The sequence below is a fragment of the Podarcis cretensis genome, assembly GCF_951804945.1.
Source record: "Podarcis cretensis genome assembly, chromosome: 8".
Classification (NCBI taxonomy): Eukaryota; Metazoa; Chordata; class Lepidosauria; order Squamata; family Lacertidae; genus Podarcis; species Podarcis cretensis.
Window position 1 is genome coordinate 13,715,215 of NC_137177.1, and position 14,606 is coordinate 13,729,820.

Below are 14,606 nucleotides of genomic sequence, written 5' to 3' on the forward strand. Positions count from 1 at the left end.
GGGAGGGGTCAGGGCTGCCGGGGAGTGGGTCCCAGCCAACAAAATGGCTGTGGCATGTTCCACAGGGGGGGATGCGTTGGGACAACCGATCTCAGTGATCTCGGGTAGGAGGAGGAGTTACGCTAAGACCAGACCATGTCATTACAGAGGAGGCAGGTTTAGTCGTTGTCTGAGGACTATCCCTGCCTCCAGGTCTGGTCCTGACCAGATGGATACTAGAATCAGCAAGGGATACCCACATGACCTGAAGGTGCTGCTGTGCAATGCCAGGTCAATGATTCATAAGACCACTGCCATCCATGACCTGATCATGGATGGGGGATTTGACCTGGCATGTGTAACAGAGACTTGGTTGAATGAAGCGGATGGGCCTGTTCTTGCTGCTGCTTGTCCACCAGGTTTCTCTTACGCACAGCAACCCAGGCCTTGTGGGCGGGGAGGGGGGGTTGCAGTGATTTTTAGGAAGTCATTAGTTTGCACCAGGCGTTCTATTGGGAAGACCCAGTTCTCTGAGTGCATGTTCTGGAAGTTGGGCAATAGGGGCAGTACAGGATTCCTTTTGGTGTACCGACCTCCCCGCTGCACCAAGGATTCCCTGCCCGAGCTGCTTCAGGTCGTGGCGGATGTTCTCCTGGAGACACCTAGTTTGGTTGTCCTAGGGGATTTTAATATCCATGCCGACACGACCTTACAAGGGGCCGCTCGGGACTTCATGGAAAGCATGGCCTCCATGGGGCTGTCCCTGAATAAGTTTGGCCCAACCCATAGCCGCGGACATGCCTTGGACCTGGTGTTTACCTCTACGGATGTTGGTGACCTGACACTAACTAAAAGTGAAACAAAAGAAGTGCCATGGTCAGATCACTTCCTGGTGCAACTGGACTTCTCCGCGACCCTTCCCCTCTGCAGGGAGGTGGGACCTATTCGGATGGTCCGCCCCCGCCACTTAATGGATCCAAATGGTTTCCAGAGAGTGGTAGGGGATGCTTTATCCCATGTTGATGGCCTTTCAGCTGATTCCCTGGTGGCCCGCTGGAATGTGGAGTTAACCAGGGCTATTGACTGTTTGGCTCCGAAGCGCCCTCTCCGATTGCATGGAGCCCGGAGAGCCCCGTGGTTTTCCACGGATCTGAGGGCAATGAAACAATCGTTGAGACGGCTAGAGCGCCGGTGGCGGATAACTCATTATGAAGCTGACCGGACACAGGTTAGAGCTCAATGTTGAGCCTACCAAGTGGCGGTAGCGACGGCGAAGAAGACTTTCTTCACCGCCTCTATTGCATCTGCAGAAAACAGCAGCAGGAGACTTTTTCAGGTGGTCCGCAATTTAGCGGAACCACCTGCTACATCGGGGCCCAGTACGGGCCACATGATCTCCTGCAATGATTTTGCAAAGTTTTTTGCAGATAAAGTCGCTCAGATTCGGGAAGAGGTAGACGCCACCGTGGGAGCAGGGCCGGGGCAGGAGAGTGCTAGAGTCCTGTCTAGTCAAATTGCATGGGATCAATTCCAATCTGTTACCTCCGAGGATGTGGACAGGCTGCTTGGACGAGTGAAACCAACCACCTGTCTCCTTGATCCTTGCCCATCCTGGCTTATAAAAGCTAGCCGGGAAGGACTGGGCGATGGGCTTCGTGGGGTGGTGAATGCTTCCCTCCGTGAGGGAGCCTTCCCAGACCCGCTGAAAGAGGCGGTTATCAAACCACTTCTTAAAAAACCATCTTTAGATGCGGCCACGATGGCCAGCTATCGCCCAGTCTCAAATCTTCCATTCTTGGGCAAGGTGATTGAGCGAGTGGTTGCTGAACAACTCCAGGCACGCCTGGAAGAAGCGGACCTTTTGGATCCCTTCCAGTCGGGATTCAGGCCTCATCATGGGACTGAAACTGCCTTGGTTGCACTGGTTGATGATCTCCGGCGGGCTAGGGACAAAGGTGAGAGCTGTTTCCTAGTTCTGCTGGATCTCTCAGCGGCGTTTGATACCATCGACCATAACATCCTTCTGGACCGTCTTGAGGGGCTGGGAGCTGGGGGCACTGTCATACAGTGGTTCCGCTCCTTCCTCCTGGGCCGTGTTCAGAAAGTGGTGGTGGGGGATGAGTGTTCAGACCCCTGGGCTCTCACTTGTGGGGTGCCTCAGGGTTCTGTCCTCTCCCCCATGCTTTTCAACATTTACATGCAGCCGCTGGGAGAGATCATCAGGGGGTTTGGGCTGGGTGTTCATCAGTATGCGGATGATACCCAGCTCTACCTCTCTTTCAAATCAGAACCAGTGAAGGCGGTGAAGGTCCTGTGTGAGTGTCTGGAGGCGGTTGGAGGATGGATGGCGGCTAACAGATTGAGATTGAATCCTGACAAGACAGAAGTACTGTTTCTGGGGGACAGGAGGCGGGCAGGTGTGGAGGACTCCCTGGTCCTGAATGGGGTAACTGTGCCCCTGAAGGACCAGGTGCGCAGCCTGGGAGTCATTTTGGACTCACAGCTGTCCATGGAGGCACAGGTTAAATCCGTGTCCAGGGCAGCTGTTTACCAGCTCCATCTGGTACGCAGGCTGAGACCCTATCTGCCTGTGGACTACCTCGCCAGAGTGTTGCATGCTCTGGTTATCTCCCGCTTGGATTACTGCAATGCACTCTACGTGGGGCTACCTTTGAAGGTGACCCGGAAACTACAACTAATCCAGAACGCAGCAGCCAGACTGGTGACAGGGAGCGGCCACCGAGACCATATAACACCAGTCTTGAAAGACCTACATTGGCTCCCAGTACGTTTCCGAGCACAATTCAAAGTGTTGGTGCTGACCTTTAAAGCCCTAAACGGCCTCGGTCCAGTATACCTGAAGGAGCGTCTCCACCCCCATCGTTCTACCCGGACACTGAGGTCCAGCACCAAGGGCCTTCTGGCGGTTCCCTCACTGCGAGAAGCCAAGTTACAGGGAACCAGGCAGAGGGCCTTCTCGGTAGTGGCGCCCTCCTTGTGGAATGTCCTCCCACCAGATGTCAAAGAGAACAACAACTTACAGACTTTTAGAAGACATCTGAAGGCAGCCCTGTTCAGGGATGCTTTTAATGTTTGATGTATCATAGTATTTTAATATTCTTTTGGAAGCCGCCCAGAGTGGCTGGGGAGGCCCAGCCAGATGGGCGGGGTATAAATAATAAATTATTATTATTATTATTATTAAAAAGCAATAACCTATTAAACATTAAAAGCTTCCCTAAATAGGGCTGCCTTCCGATGTCTTCTAAAAGTTTGGTAGTTATTTTTCTCTTTGACATCTGGTGGGAGGGTGTTCCACAGGATGGGTGCCACCTCTGAGAAGGCTCTCTGCCTGGTTCCCAGTAACTTGGCTTCTCATAGCAAGGGAACCACCAGAAGGCCCTTGGCGCTGGACCTCAGTGTCCACACACTTACCATTTCTCCCTGGATTGCCATTTGCTCTGATTCAGCTTTAAAGAGCAGGTTTTCAGGGAGAAAACTGTGGAGCAAAGAAAAATGTGTTTGGGCATGGAGTTATAATGCAAGGATTGTTCCTGGATAGCAAACCAGCTCTTTATAGGTTCCATTTTCATTTCATCCATCCCAGATACCCACCAATGCTGGAGAAGGCATTAGCAAGAGGTCCTGTCTAGTGTTTCCTGAAATAATAGAATCATAGAATCATAGAGTTGGAAGAGACCACAAGGGCCATCGAGTCCAACCCCCTGCCAAGCAGGAAACACCATCAGAGCACTCCTGACATATGGTTGTCAAGCCTCTGCTTAAAGACCTCCAAAGAAGGAGACTCTACCACACTCCTTGGCAGCAAATTCCACTGTCGGACAGCTCTTACTGTCAAGAAGTTCTTCCTAATGTTTAGGTGGAATCTTTTTTCTTGTAGTTTGGATCCATTGCTCCGTGTCCGCTTCTCTGGAGCAGCAGAAAACAACCTTTTCCCCTCCTCTATGTGACATCCTTTTATATATTTGAACATGGCTATCATATCACCCCATAACCTTCCCCCTTCTCCAGGCTAAACATGCCCAGCTCCCTTAGCCGTTCCTCATAAGGCATCGTTTCCAGGCCTTTGACCATTTTGGTCAAAATACTTTTCCCCTAACTGCTGCCATTTAATGGAACTCCCATCAGAAGTGGTAATATGTCCCTTTAGTTTATTAAATTGTGAGCTTTATTAAGTTGCAGGCTTACTGTATTTATTTGAAAGTTATAGACTTGAGAACCAACATTTCATATGCCATAATCATTTATTTTCTTATCATAATGATCACATTGGAAATTTAACTGATTTAAATTTTACACCATAGCTTTTTGGAGCTAGAACCCAGAACCCCAACACCAAGAGGATAAAAGAAGCCCAGTGGTCCTGAGGCCTGGCTGTGACCACCAGGCTTCAAACTTATGAAGCATTATAACAATTCTCTTTTCTAGCAGTGACAATACTGTTACCAATACGGACTAAATTTGCAAAACCTTTCTTTTGTTTTTCCTTTATGGCACAAAAATCTTCTGTTGCACATCCACGGAAAAAGAATTTATGCCCTTTATTAAAACCTGAAGAAGAAGAAAGAAAGAAATATTCACATTAGTGCTTTTCCAGGGCCTTTGAGATTGTGGTTGTGTTAGTGAATGTGAATTTTAATAATTCATTTTTATAAAATATACAGCTGAAAAATCTGCAGCAGTCCCATAAACACATCTAAAATTTGGAATACAATGTTCATGCAGCCGCTGATGAATGGCATGATAACAATGAGGAGGCAGGGGAGGGGAAGGAAAATTGAGAAGCCGAGGAGGCTCAAGCATAGAAGGAAGGCCTGGCATCTGAAGAGGAGGAGGAGGAAGAAGAAGTGGAGGTTGAGGTTGACGGAGAAGGATCGTGATGTTGGATGCCTCAGGAGTCCAACCAAATCACAGCTGACATTGTGCATTTGCTACCCCCCCGTTGGTTTTTTTTTTTGGGGGGGGGGGTAGTAGAAATTATATGGACCACCCCATTTGCTTAGATGTTTGCTGCCTGCCAGCTGCTGGTTTCATTCCAGGGATGAGCATCATTTGATTGTCAGAAAAGGAAGGATTTCCTAAGTATGGTGTGTTGGGATGGATAAGAAAGAGGAAGTAAGGTGGTTAGAGGTAGTCATTGTCTTTTGGTATCCAGGTGTTAAAGAAAGGAGGGGGATATATGTGTGTATATGTGGTCTGTGTGTTTTTGTGAAAAAGAGAAGCAAAAACAGTGGGGCTGTACGTATGCATGAGTGTCTTGGTGATAAGTGTCTCTACATCTTTGTAAAGGAGAGAGAGGTAAACAGAGAGGTACGTATATATATGCATGTATGTCTATGAGGGAGAGACATCTTTTTAGAGAAGAAGGATAGAATATTAATATGTGTGCATTTGGGAGGAAGAGGGAGAGATGTTTGTGAAAGAGTGACAAAAAGCTAAGGGGATGGAGTGTACCAATCATGGTTTCCTTGAGATGGGGGAGCAAAGTGAAGTGTACCAAGTAAGACCAGATCAATGAAGTGGTGGGTTAATGATTGGGGTGTGTGAAAAGCAGAGGTCACCAGTAAGGGGGAGGAATGGGAATGTGGGGTGTACAAAGGATAATAAATCATGCAGTAGGGTTAAGGAGCATGTAGGAAAGGGTGAAGTGGAGGGAGTAGCATCCCAAATAGCAGAGGAATCATAGAAGGGGGTCTACCCCTTCAGAAATCAGGGAAAGAGGGAAAGACAGGGACACAGAGAGAAGGAGAAGGAGTCACGCGGGGTGGAAAAGCACAATGGAGGAGGGAAATGCACTCTTCAAATGTTTGTAAGAGGTGTGAGAGACTTTCAAAATGTCTTGGATGGGAGTGGGGTGGTGAGTGCAACAAACAGGGGGATATGCCACTTGTCCTGAATAAAAAAAGTATGACTATAAAGAAACACTTTCAGATGGCACCCAATGTCCGTAGAACTTGAAAGGCCATGGAGAGTATATTTGAGGGCTGAGGTGTTACCCCTAAGTAGATCCGACCTTCTCAGTTTCAGGATGTGGGTGGACCAGAAGGGGAACTTTCACAGGTGACCTCAACAGATGAGTAGGCTTATGTGGGAGAAGGCAGTCCTTGAGATGCCCAATTCCCAAGATATGTGGCACATTTAACTATGTGACACCAGTACTTTGAAGGGAACCTAGATACAGTAGTCCTGAAGGTTTCTCAGACTGTTTTGGAACTGGTTTCTGTTTTCAAGAAACTATCTGTATAAAACTTCAAATAGATTTGGAGCTAATTGCAAGCATTTTGCCCCAATCAGTTTCTGCCATTTTGCTTGCTGTTAACAGAGAGATGTGGTCTGGGGAGAGTTTCAAGGTAGAGTTAGAGAGGCCTGAATGTTCCCTCTACTGGTGTAAGCAAGTGAGATAAGGTGTAAGCAAGTGACATAAGGTGATGGGCTCTTCCTCCATGTGACATTTTCCCCAGGCAGTATCTTTTTCTCCAACACATTCTCTCTTCCATCCTCCATCACATTAATTCTGAAATCTGGTTGTGGGCAAAGTCTGTGCCAAGGATAGCTAACCAGGAGCAGAGCCCACTGGTGCCTTCTGCCAAATGTACAAAAGCATGCATCCACAGGAGATATCAGAGGAAGTGGGGGAAGAGACAGAGGGGCTTCTTTCTCTCTCTCATTTATATTAGAGACTGATATACCAAGTGCATTGACATGTAAAAGAAACTTTGATTATTGTTTTTAAAAACAGATTCAAAAAAGAAGAAAAGCTTGCTTCTTACTTTTCTGGCAACATAAAATGGGGACAGGGGAAAATAAAGGGGTCAGCATGGTTTTCCAAGGTAATTTGCAGGCTTTGTTTCCTGGTTCAGTAGCAATCTTACCTTCCGTAAGAGCTCCCTCAAAACGAACACACTGATTCTCATTCCCAAGGCAGTCGACAGTCTTATCACTCGTACAATTCTGAGATCTGGCAGTGAAGCAGGCTGGGCACTGCATACCATTCGGTGTAAGAGCATTGTGATCTGGAACTGCCAAAATCAAATCTATAGTCAGTATATGTAATGGTTTTATCTGTCTTTATATCTACAATCTCTGGCATCACATATACATTTATTACGGTATCTCATTTGCTTTGTATGTGCTGCTAAAAGGTCTTTCCTTTTAAAAGTCTTTACAGGGCAATGCTCATCTGGAAGTTAACTCCAATAATGTATGCTTGCATTCATTATTGTATTTTCAACCTTTTCATCTTGTGTTTTTAGGGATAAGCTCCAGAAGAAGGCTGCTGGTGGTGGAGGGATTGTGGTGTTGCTACAGCGGAGTGATGAGAGCTGGCTAAGGACACAAGAAGGCTGAATTAAACCTCCATCTAAGAGGTTTTCACACATGAAGATAATGATACTTTTTAGCACCTTCCCCAAAATATAGGTGTTAAGTATCTTCTATGGGTTAAAATTGAAGTTTGTCTATGGGAAGATGTTGAAAAACCTTAAACTGCTACATTAAATGCAAAAGAACACACACACATGGACAAACACACACTCCTATACAGTATACAGTTGTACCTTGTTTTGCGGTCAGGATCCGTTCTGGAGCCCTGGCTGCTAGCCAAAAAATACAGAGGGCAAAGTGACATGTCTGTGAACACATGGGGAGCGGTTTGCACTTCTGCGCATGCACGAAGCGCAATTTAGTGCTTCCGCGTATGTGCGAGCGGCAAACATGGAAGTAACCCATTCCAGTACTTCTGGGTTTGCCGTGGATGTTCGCTGGAATGGGCGCTAGACAAGGCGGACATTCACGAATGTATTAGTGTATACACAAAGAAAGTTGGGCATTGACCCTCTGATCTGTGGCCTGTGGATCTTTCAATTTTTTTTTTAAAATAATTTTTATTAACTGGCCAATCACATCAAATTAAATCACATCATATAAATTCCGAATTACAAAGCCAAATTTTTAAATTTTGTTGGGGGAACCCATACTTCAAGATCCAAAGGGGAATTCAGATCATCTTCTTATTACTGCATTAATGTCCAAATCAGTCCCAATCAGTCCAAACAAAGTTCATAATTCTATCCAGTCTTATCTTGGTGTTGCCACATCATATCTTGTTTGTATAATTTCTCTTTTTCCTTTACGATCTCTTCTGTTAGTCTCCTTAAGCCGATAGCAAGTGTAATAATCCTGTGTGGATTTCCCGTTCCTCCACTAAGTCCAGATGGTTTCCATATATCTCCTTCATAGATAACATCACTTTATCCATCGTAAATTTTGGCATTTGTCGCTCTTAAGTCCCACCGAGGAGTTGATTCACGATATGTAAACAACTCTATTTCTCTCTTTCTCCTCCCAGACCCAAGAGCTCCCACAATGCCTCACAAAATGGCGAACAGCATTTTTTCCTGACTGCGTCACTCCAAAACTCTTAGCTTTCCAGCTTCATCTTGAAACATTGCTTTGGATCGAAAGTTTATCACCACACAGCCTTAAATCCACAGCTTAAGTCCTTAATTTCTGACTCATTAGGGGAGGGGGATTCTTGTTAAATCACATAAAAAGGTAGAGGCAGGTTTTCCCCCCCCTCCCCCCTCAGTCATTACCGTATCTTGACGTTCTTCTCGTATTTTATTGTTGTCTTGTTATCAGAGATCTCTTCTGTCAGCAGTATTTACTCCCCTTTTTCCTTGATGTATGTGCAATTAATCATGTCCAAATTATTTCTTTTAAAGTCATTGCAACCAGCGGCGCGAATCGGGGACGGCGTCGAGGAGTGCCGAAAATCCCACAGGAGGGCTTTGTGCCTAGTGCCCCCACCCCCACAAATTCGGGGGTGGTATAGGGCACAGCAGGCAAGGGCCGTCCCCCCCATAATCCTGGGGGGGTTAAGGAGGCTAATTACCCCCATCATAGCCTCCAAATTACCTCGTGTGGGTCGGAGAGATGTTATTGTCAGCCATCTTCCGATGCGCCACCTAGTGGCCCCCCCTGCGGCCTGTGGATCTTTCAGTTCATGATGTACTGCTCTGACGACAACCTTCCCACCTCCAAAGCAATTTGGAGCTCAATGCTAAGAGATTTTATATATATTTATTTCTTTCATCATATTTTAACATACAATTAAAATATGGCTGCCATATGGTGCATCAGAAGAGTGCACAGTTAGATCCTTCTACTTAGCAACAGGAGAATCTGACCTTCCATGGTGTTCCTTTGGAGGGCAGGAAGGAGGAAAGGACCTTCTTCAAAAGGGATCCTCCCAGAATGGTCCTCCTTTTCAGTGTTTCTCCTTATCACTCATGGCAGCCTCTGCTTCCTGTCTGCCTGACAACTCATCCCCAGAAAGCTCTGCACTGCTCAGTCCTAGATCTAGCCATCTGAGGCTGTCTCAACCCCAGTTGAATGAGACTAAGATCCCTCAAAAGATGCCCAGCTTAGGTTGTACCTTGGCTGAATCTGGAGCACAACTATAATATGTAAGGTAAAGGTAAAGGTACCCCTGCCCGTACGGGCCAGTCTTGACAGACTCTAGGGTTGTGCACTCATCTCACTCTATAGGCCGGGAGCCAGCGCTGTCCGCAGACACTTCCGGGTCACGTGGCCAGCGTGACAAGCTGCATCTGGTGAGCCAGCGCAGCACACGGAACGCCGTTTACCTTCCCGCTGGTAAGCGGTCCCTATTTATCTACTTGCTCCCGGGGGTGCTTTCGAACTGCTAGGTTGGCAGGCGCTGGGACCGGACGACGGGAGCGCACCCCGCCGCAGGGATTCGAACCGCCGACCATGCGATCGGCAAGTCCTAGGCGCTGAGGTTTTACCCACAGCGCCACCCGCGTCCCTATACTATAATATGTAGGATATTTTAAAAAAAGATGTAGACACTTACTTGTGAGAGTTTCATTGTTGCACAGGTCACTGCTGCAGCAGTGGATCGTCATGTCAAGGAATTTACCCCAAGTTGAAGTGAAGCTGTAATGGCCCGAATGGCACACTTCAGTCGCGGCACATCCATAGAAAACTTCCTCTCTATTAGCAACTGTGAAAGAGAATTTTAAAAGAAATGCCTAGAACTGGGGCAAAAAATGCTGGTCTATTAACTCCAAACGTAGTTTATTTGTAATGTTTCCCATATTCTTATCTGGCTGAATGGTGGAAATTTCATACTAACCATATAGAAAGTATTATTAAATTTAATAGACTAGGAGAAGGGCCACTATTTTTTGAAACAACAGTGCTGGGGATTTGTTTATCTTGAAGCATTTTTAAAGTGGAACCATTCCATTTAAACTTGTAAAAAACATTTCATTTGAAATAATGCAGAACTTCCTTTCAGAATTCTGCAGACTGCATTCTGATATATCCTACAAACTTGAAAACAGTTTGCAGTGTTTTCTACTACTTAAAAACAGTAACAGAGTGGTGGAATTGTAAATTAATTTAAAAGTATTGGGAAATGATTTATAATGAATTGAAAAAAATATTTAAGATAACTTTTGTGAAAAATCCAGAAGCCTTTTTACTAGGCATTTCAGGTCAAGATTTGCCAAAAGAGAAGAAAAACTTTTCATGTATGCTACAACTGTGGCTAGGATATCGCTAGCACAAAGATGGAAAAGTGTTGAAATACCAACCGAAGAAGAATGGCAAAGAAAATGGATGGAATATGCTGGAATGGCAAAATTAACGGAAAGACTTCGAGACAAGGACAATAGAGATTTTAAGAAAGACTGGGAACCATTCATGTTATATTTACAGAATCAATGCAAAGAAATGGACTTACTTGCAGGGTTTGATTAAACACTTGCAATTAACAAAATAAATGTGGGATGAAGATGTTTAAGTGATAAGAGAATAATAATAATATTTTTTAAAAAATTAGAGAATAGAAATAACCAATAAGCAGGGAGAGATAATATGCCAAAAAAACAGAAGAGGAACCTCAAGGAAGTCGTGGAGGGGTGGGAGAAATTGGGGGGGTGGGTGGTATTTTTGTTATATGTGATGATATCTTGATGCTAAAAATGTAAAATTTCAATAATTTTTTTTAAAAAAAAAACAGTAACAGAATGGAGTGATGGTGCTTCGCTGAACTCATATTGCCCAGTTCAGCAATCACACTGACCTCTGTCTCGTTGCCCTTCCCCCTCTACCTCCAAGGATGCAGCAGTGATGTGGGTAATGGAAGGTCAGGTGAGCACCATTGACCCATCCAAAAAAATGGTACGGTTTAGTAGCATATATCTGCATATCACAGGTTAGGGGTTCCTTGGGCTTCAGACTGTCTTCAGACCGTCTTCACAATGTCTTTCCAGAGATGTCATGAAATAAGATGTATGGTGGTATATCCTTGAAATCTGACTTACCCTGACCTCGGCAATTAGCTGATAATGACTTGTGAGTGAGTGGGGAATCTCTGAGCAGAATAAGATATGTGACAAATCTTCCAAAATATGTTAGTTAGAAGGTTGCAAGAAGCAGGCATGGGCTTGCTATGGTAGCCACCCTGGCACCAAATTCCATTCAGCTTAGATAGCAGGGAAAGCAGAAACAGCAGCACCAAAAAATGTTGCCTGCCTTGAGAGAGAGCATGCATCCATTAATTAAGTTAATACCTTACTATATTTCCTGAAACCTTAAAGCCTTTGTTTAGAGGTGAACCACTGGAATACTCCTCTTGTGTTGTTTCCTTCCTCAGCTCTCCACATTGTGAAGCATTATTTCAAAATTACTTGAGGTGGGACAAGGAGCCATGACAGTGTGGAACACCTTGATCTTCCATCCATTGATTGCTCAACATATGAATACTATTTACGGAACCAGTGGAGAAACTCTCAATTGTAGCGCAGTTCTTGGCACTGACTATATTTGGTTTATAGTCCAAGTTTCTTATCCTGTTCTGATAGCCAACTGTAAACTGGTTTTCATTAGTTTGGGGGTGCTCTAGATATTGCAAATCAAAATGGGCATCCAAAATGGATCACTGGTTGTGATCAGATGTTTTTTCTTTATTATTTTATTTTTAGATAACCCATTTACACATGTTAGCCATTACTCACTGCAAGGATGGGGAAGATGTGGTCCTCCAGAACTGGTTGGACAACATCTCTCATCTTTCCAGAGTATTGGCCATGCTGGCTGCGGCTGATCAATTTCAAATTCAAGCACAGCTGGAATGCCACTTCTTCCTCACTTCTGCTTTTGTGCATCAAAAGGGAAATGATTAAAAGATAGGTTAGACTTACCGGACTTTGTGTTCAAAACACCGGCAACACAGAGATCCTGTCCAGGTTTACATTCCGAAACATTTTCTGCTGAGAGTTCAGTAGTGTCGCCCGCAGAGATGCATTTCAGTGGTACAACTACAGGCAGGAGAGAAATATTAATGCAAAGCTGTTTCTTTCTTTCTTTTTGGTGTTTGTGGTTTTGTGAATAATGCACAGAGAAGAGGAGATTGCAGATCCAAACTTTTATGAAACATGAAAAATCAGTATACAGTGGTACCTCGGGTTACATATGCTTCAGGTTACATACGCTTCGGGTTACAGACTCCGCTAACCCAGAAATCGTACCTTGGGTTAAGAACTTTGCTTCAGGATGAGAACAGAAATCATGCTCTGGTGGTGCAGCGGCAGCAGGAGGCCCCATTAGCTAAAGTGGTGCTTCAGGTTAAGAACAGTTTCAGGTTAAGAACGGACCCCCAGAATGAATTAAGTACTTAACCCGAGGTACCACTGTACAAGTATGTTAAATATGTTTAAGTAACAGGGATCCAATAAACCTTTTGAATAATGTTTCATTTTAGTAAAATAAAATAAGGCAAACACTTATTAATTAGTGCTGTTGAAGTCATTAGCTAGAAGTAATAAGTTTTACTATTTCCCAGGTGTGGTGGAGTGCTCAATCCTCTCCTGTCTGCCACCAATTTTCCTCCCACTGGATCTCTCAAGTAAATACTCCACTTCTTTGAGTCTTACACAGTTCTTACACAACCATTTATTATTCGGTGAAAGTTTAAAAAGATTCATTTTGGTCCTTTTTCATAACACTAAAATTCTTGAACATCCATTGAAACTATGCCCATGCTATGCATAATTTTATCAATGTTGTTGTTGTTGTTGTTGTTGTTGTTGTTGTTACTAATACTATTATTATTATTATTATTATTATTCCCCACCCATCAGCCACTCTGGGCAGCTCACAGCATATAAAAATACTAAAACATCAAGCATTTAAAACTTCCCAATACAGGGCTGCCTTCAGAACGTTTAAAGGGACTCACTTTGGTCCTTCTTAATATAACACTAGAACTCTTGATCATCCAATGAAGCTGAAAGATTGTGGACAAAGAAAACTACTTAGCCCATGCTATTCTGAATTTATCAATGTCTTTTATAAACTCTACCCACCTCCAATCCAGGCTAACACACTTAAAGAAGAATAGGAAAAGGACCTGCCACAATTGCTATATATAGTGATGAATTGAGGGAATTGCATTATTCAAGAGCTGTGGATGCAGAGATTAGATATGAAAGGAAGGCTTCTCTTTCTAGTGAATACTTGCTGCAGTGAGACATCAAAAGAGAAAAATTCAATAAATAACACTCTAATGCAACAAAGGCAGCCTCTATAACACCCCATACTGGAAATCCTCAGGGATGATATATAGAGAAGTAACATCATCCCAAGGGCTTTAGAGGAGTTACTTAAAGGTTGTTGAGCACCAAATGGATGACAACGAAAGAAAACACACCAGAGTAAATTTCAGGAACTGCAGAAAGTGGGGGAGGAAGTCAAGTTTTGAAATGCTAAAATGACTATAAAATTATTGAAATGTATAACACTGAAAATCATAAATATTTTTTTTAAAGAAAACACACCAGAGTGCCCAGTCTGCAGTGCTCACAAAACAGTGGGAAAGGGGAGGAAAGGGCCAAAGAAATGAAAGAAAATGGAAGATTTTGGTTTGGAACAAAGTAAACACAATTCCACATGTTCTATATTAGAGATAGTATAGCCCTGGCTCTCCACTTTGAAACTGTACCTTACTAGGAGACTTTTCCACTCTGCTAAATGTATAATCAGTGGTCTCTGATCACTATTCTCTTTAGGTATGCTATACTCTGCTCCTTTTCCAGTGATGATCCTCCGAGGTTCTCTTCTTCCTCCTTCACAGCACATTCTGAGATGATAAAAAGAATTCTGGTTATCTGCTTTCAACTCACCTGGAGAGAGCATTGCCCAGAAAAGGCATGTGCTCAGGACTGCCTTCATAGTGCTGGAATAAGCAAGAGTCAGAAACGACTTGGATAGGAGTTGGACCATCAAAGGCAACTGATGCAGAAAAGAGCCAATTCAGAGCAATTTAAATGAGAAGGAAAGGGGCCTGAGGGCAACATTTCGGGAAAATTTGTTTCTTTGGCAGTGAGATGTAGTGACTGAGTGTACCAGAATGGGTGATGCCAGATTACAAAGTTTGTTAATTAATTGAACATAAATTACTTTGTATAAATGGATTAATTTTTGCCAGACCCTTAGGGCAGCACCTGGGCAGAACTTGTTTGATGAGGCAGATGAAAGGATGCACATGGAGATTTTTTCCCTCATCATTCCCATAA

At 44.2% G+C, this 14,606-nt stretch overlaps 1 protein-coding gene across 1 annotated transcript; it reads right to left on the bottom strand.

Moving 5' to 3' along the window:
* Positions 1–4,376: 4,376 nt before the first annotated feature.
* Positions 4,377–14,303, bottom strand: LOC307221887 (phospholipase A2 inhibitor and Ly6/PLAUR domain-containing protein-like). Its single transcript, XM_079986607.1, has 5 exons — positions 14,214–14,303; positions 12,234–12,350; positions 9,878–10,027; positions 6,873–7,019; positions 4,377–4,551 (listed from the first exon to the last, which is right to left on the bottom strand). Exons 1-5 carry the CDS (start codon positions 14,260–14,262, stop codon positions 4,397–4,399), a joined length of 618 nt encoding a protein of 205 aa, XP_079842733.1. The 5' UTR covers positions 14,263–14,303; the 3' UTR covers positions 4,377–4,396.
* Between the last annotated feature and the right edge of the window lie 303 nt (positions 14,304–14,606).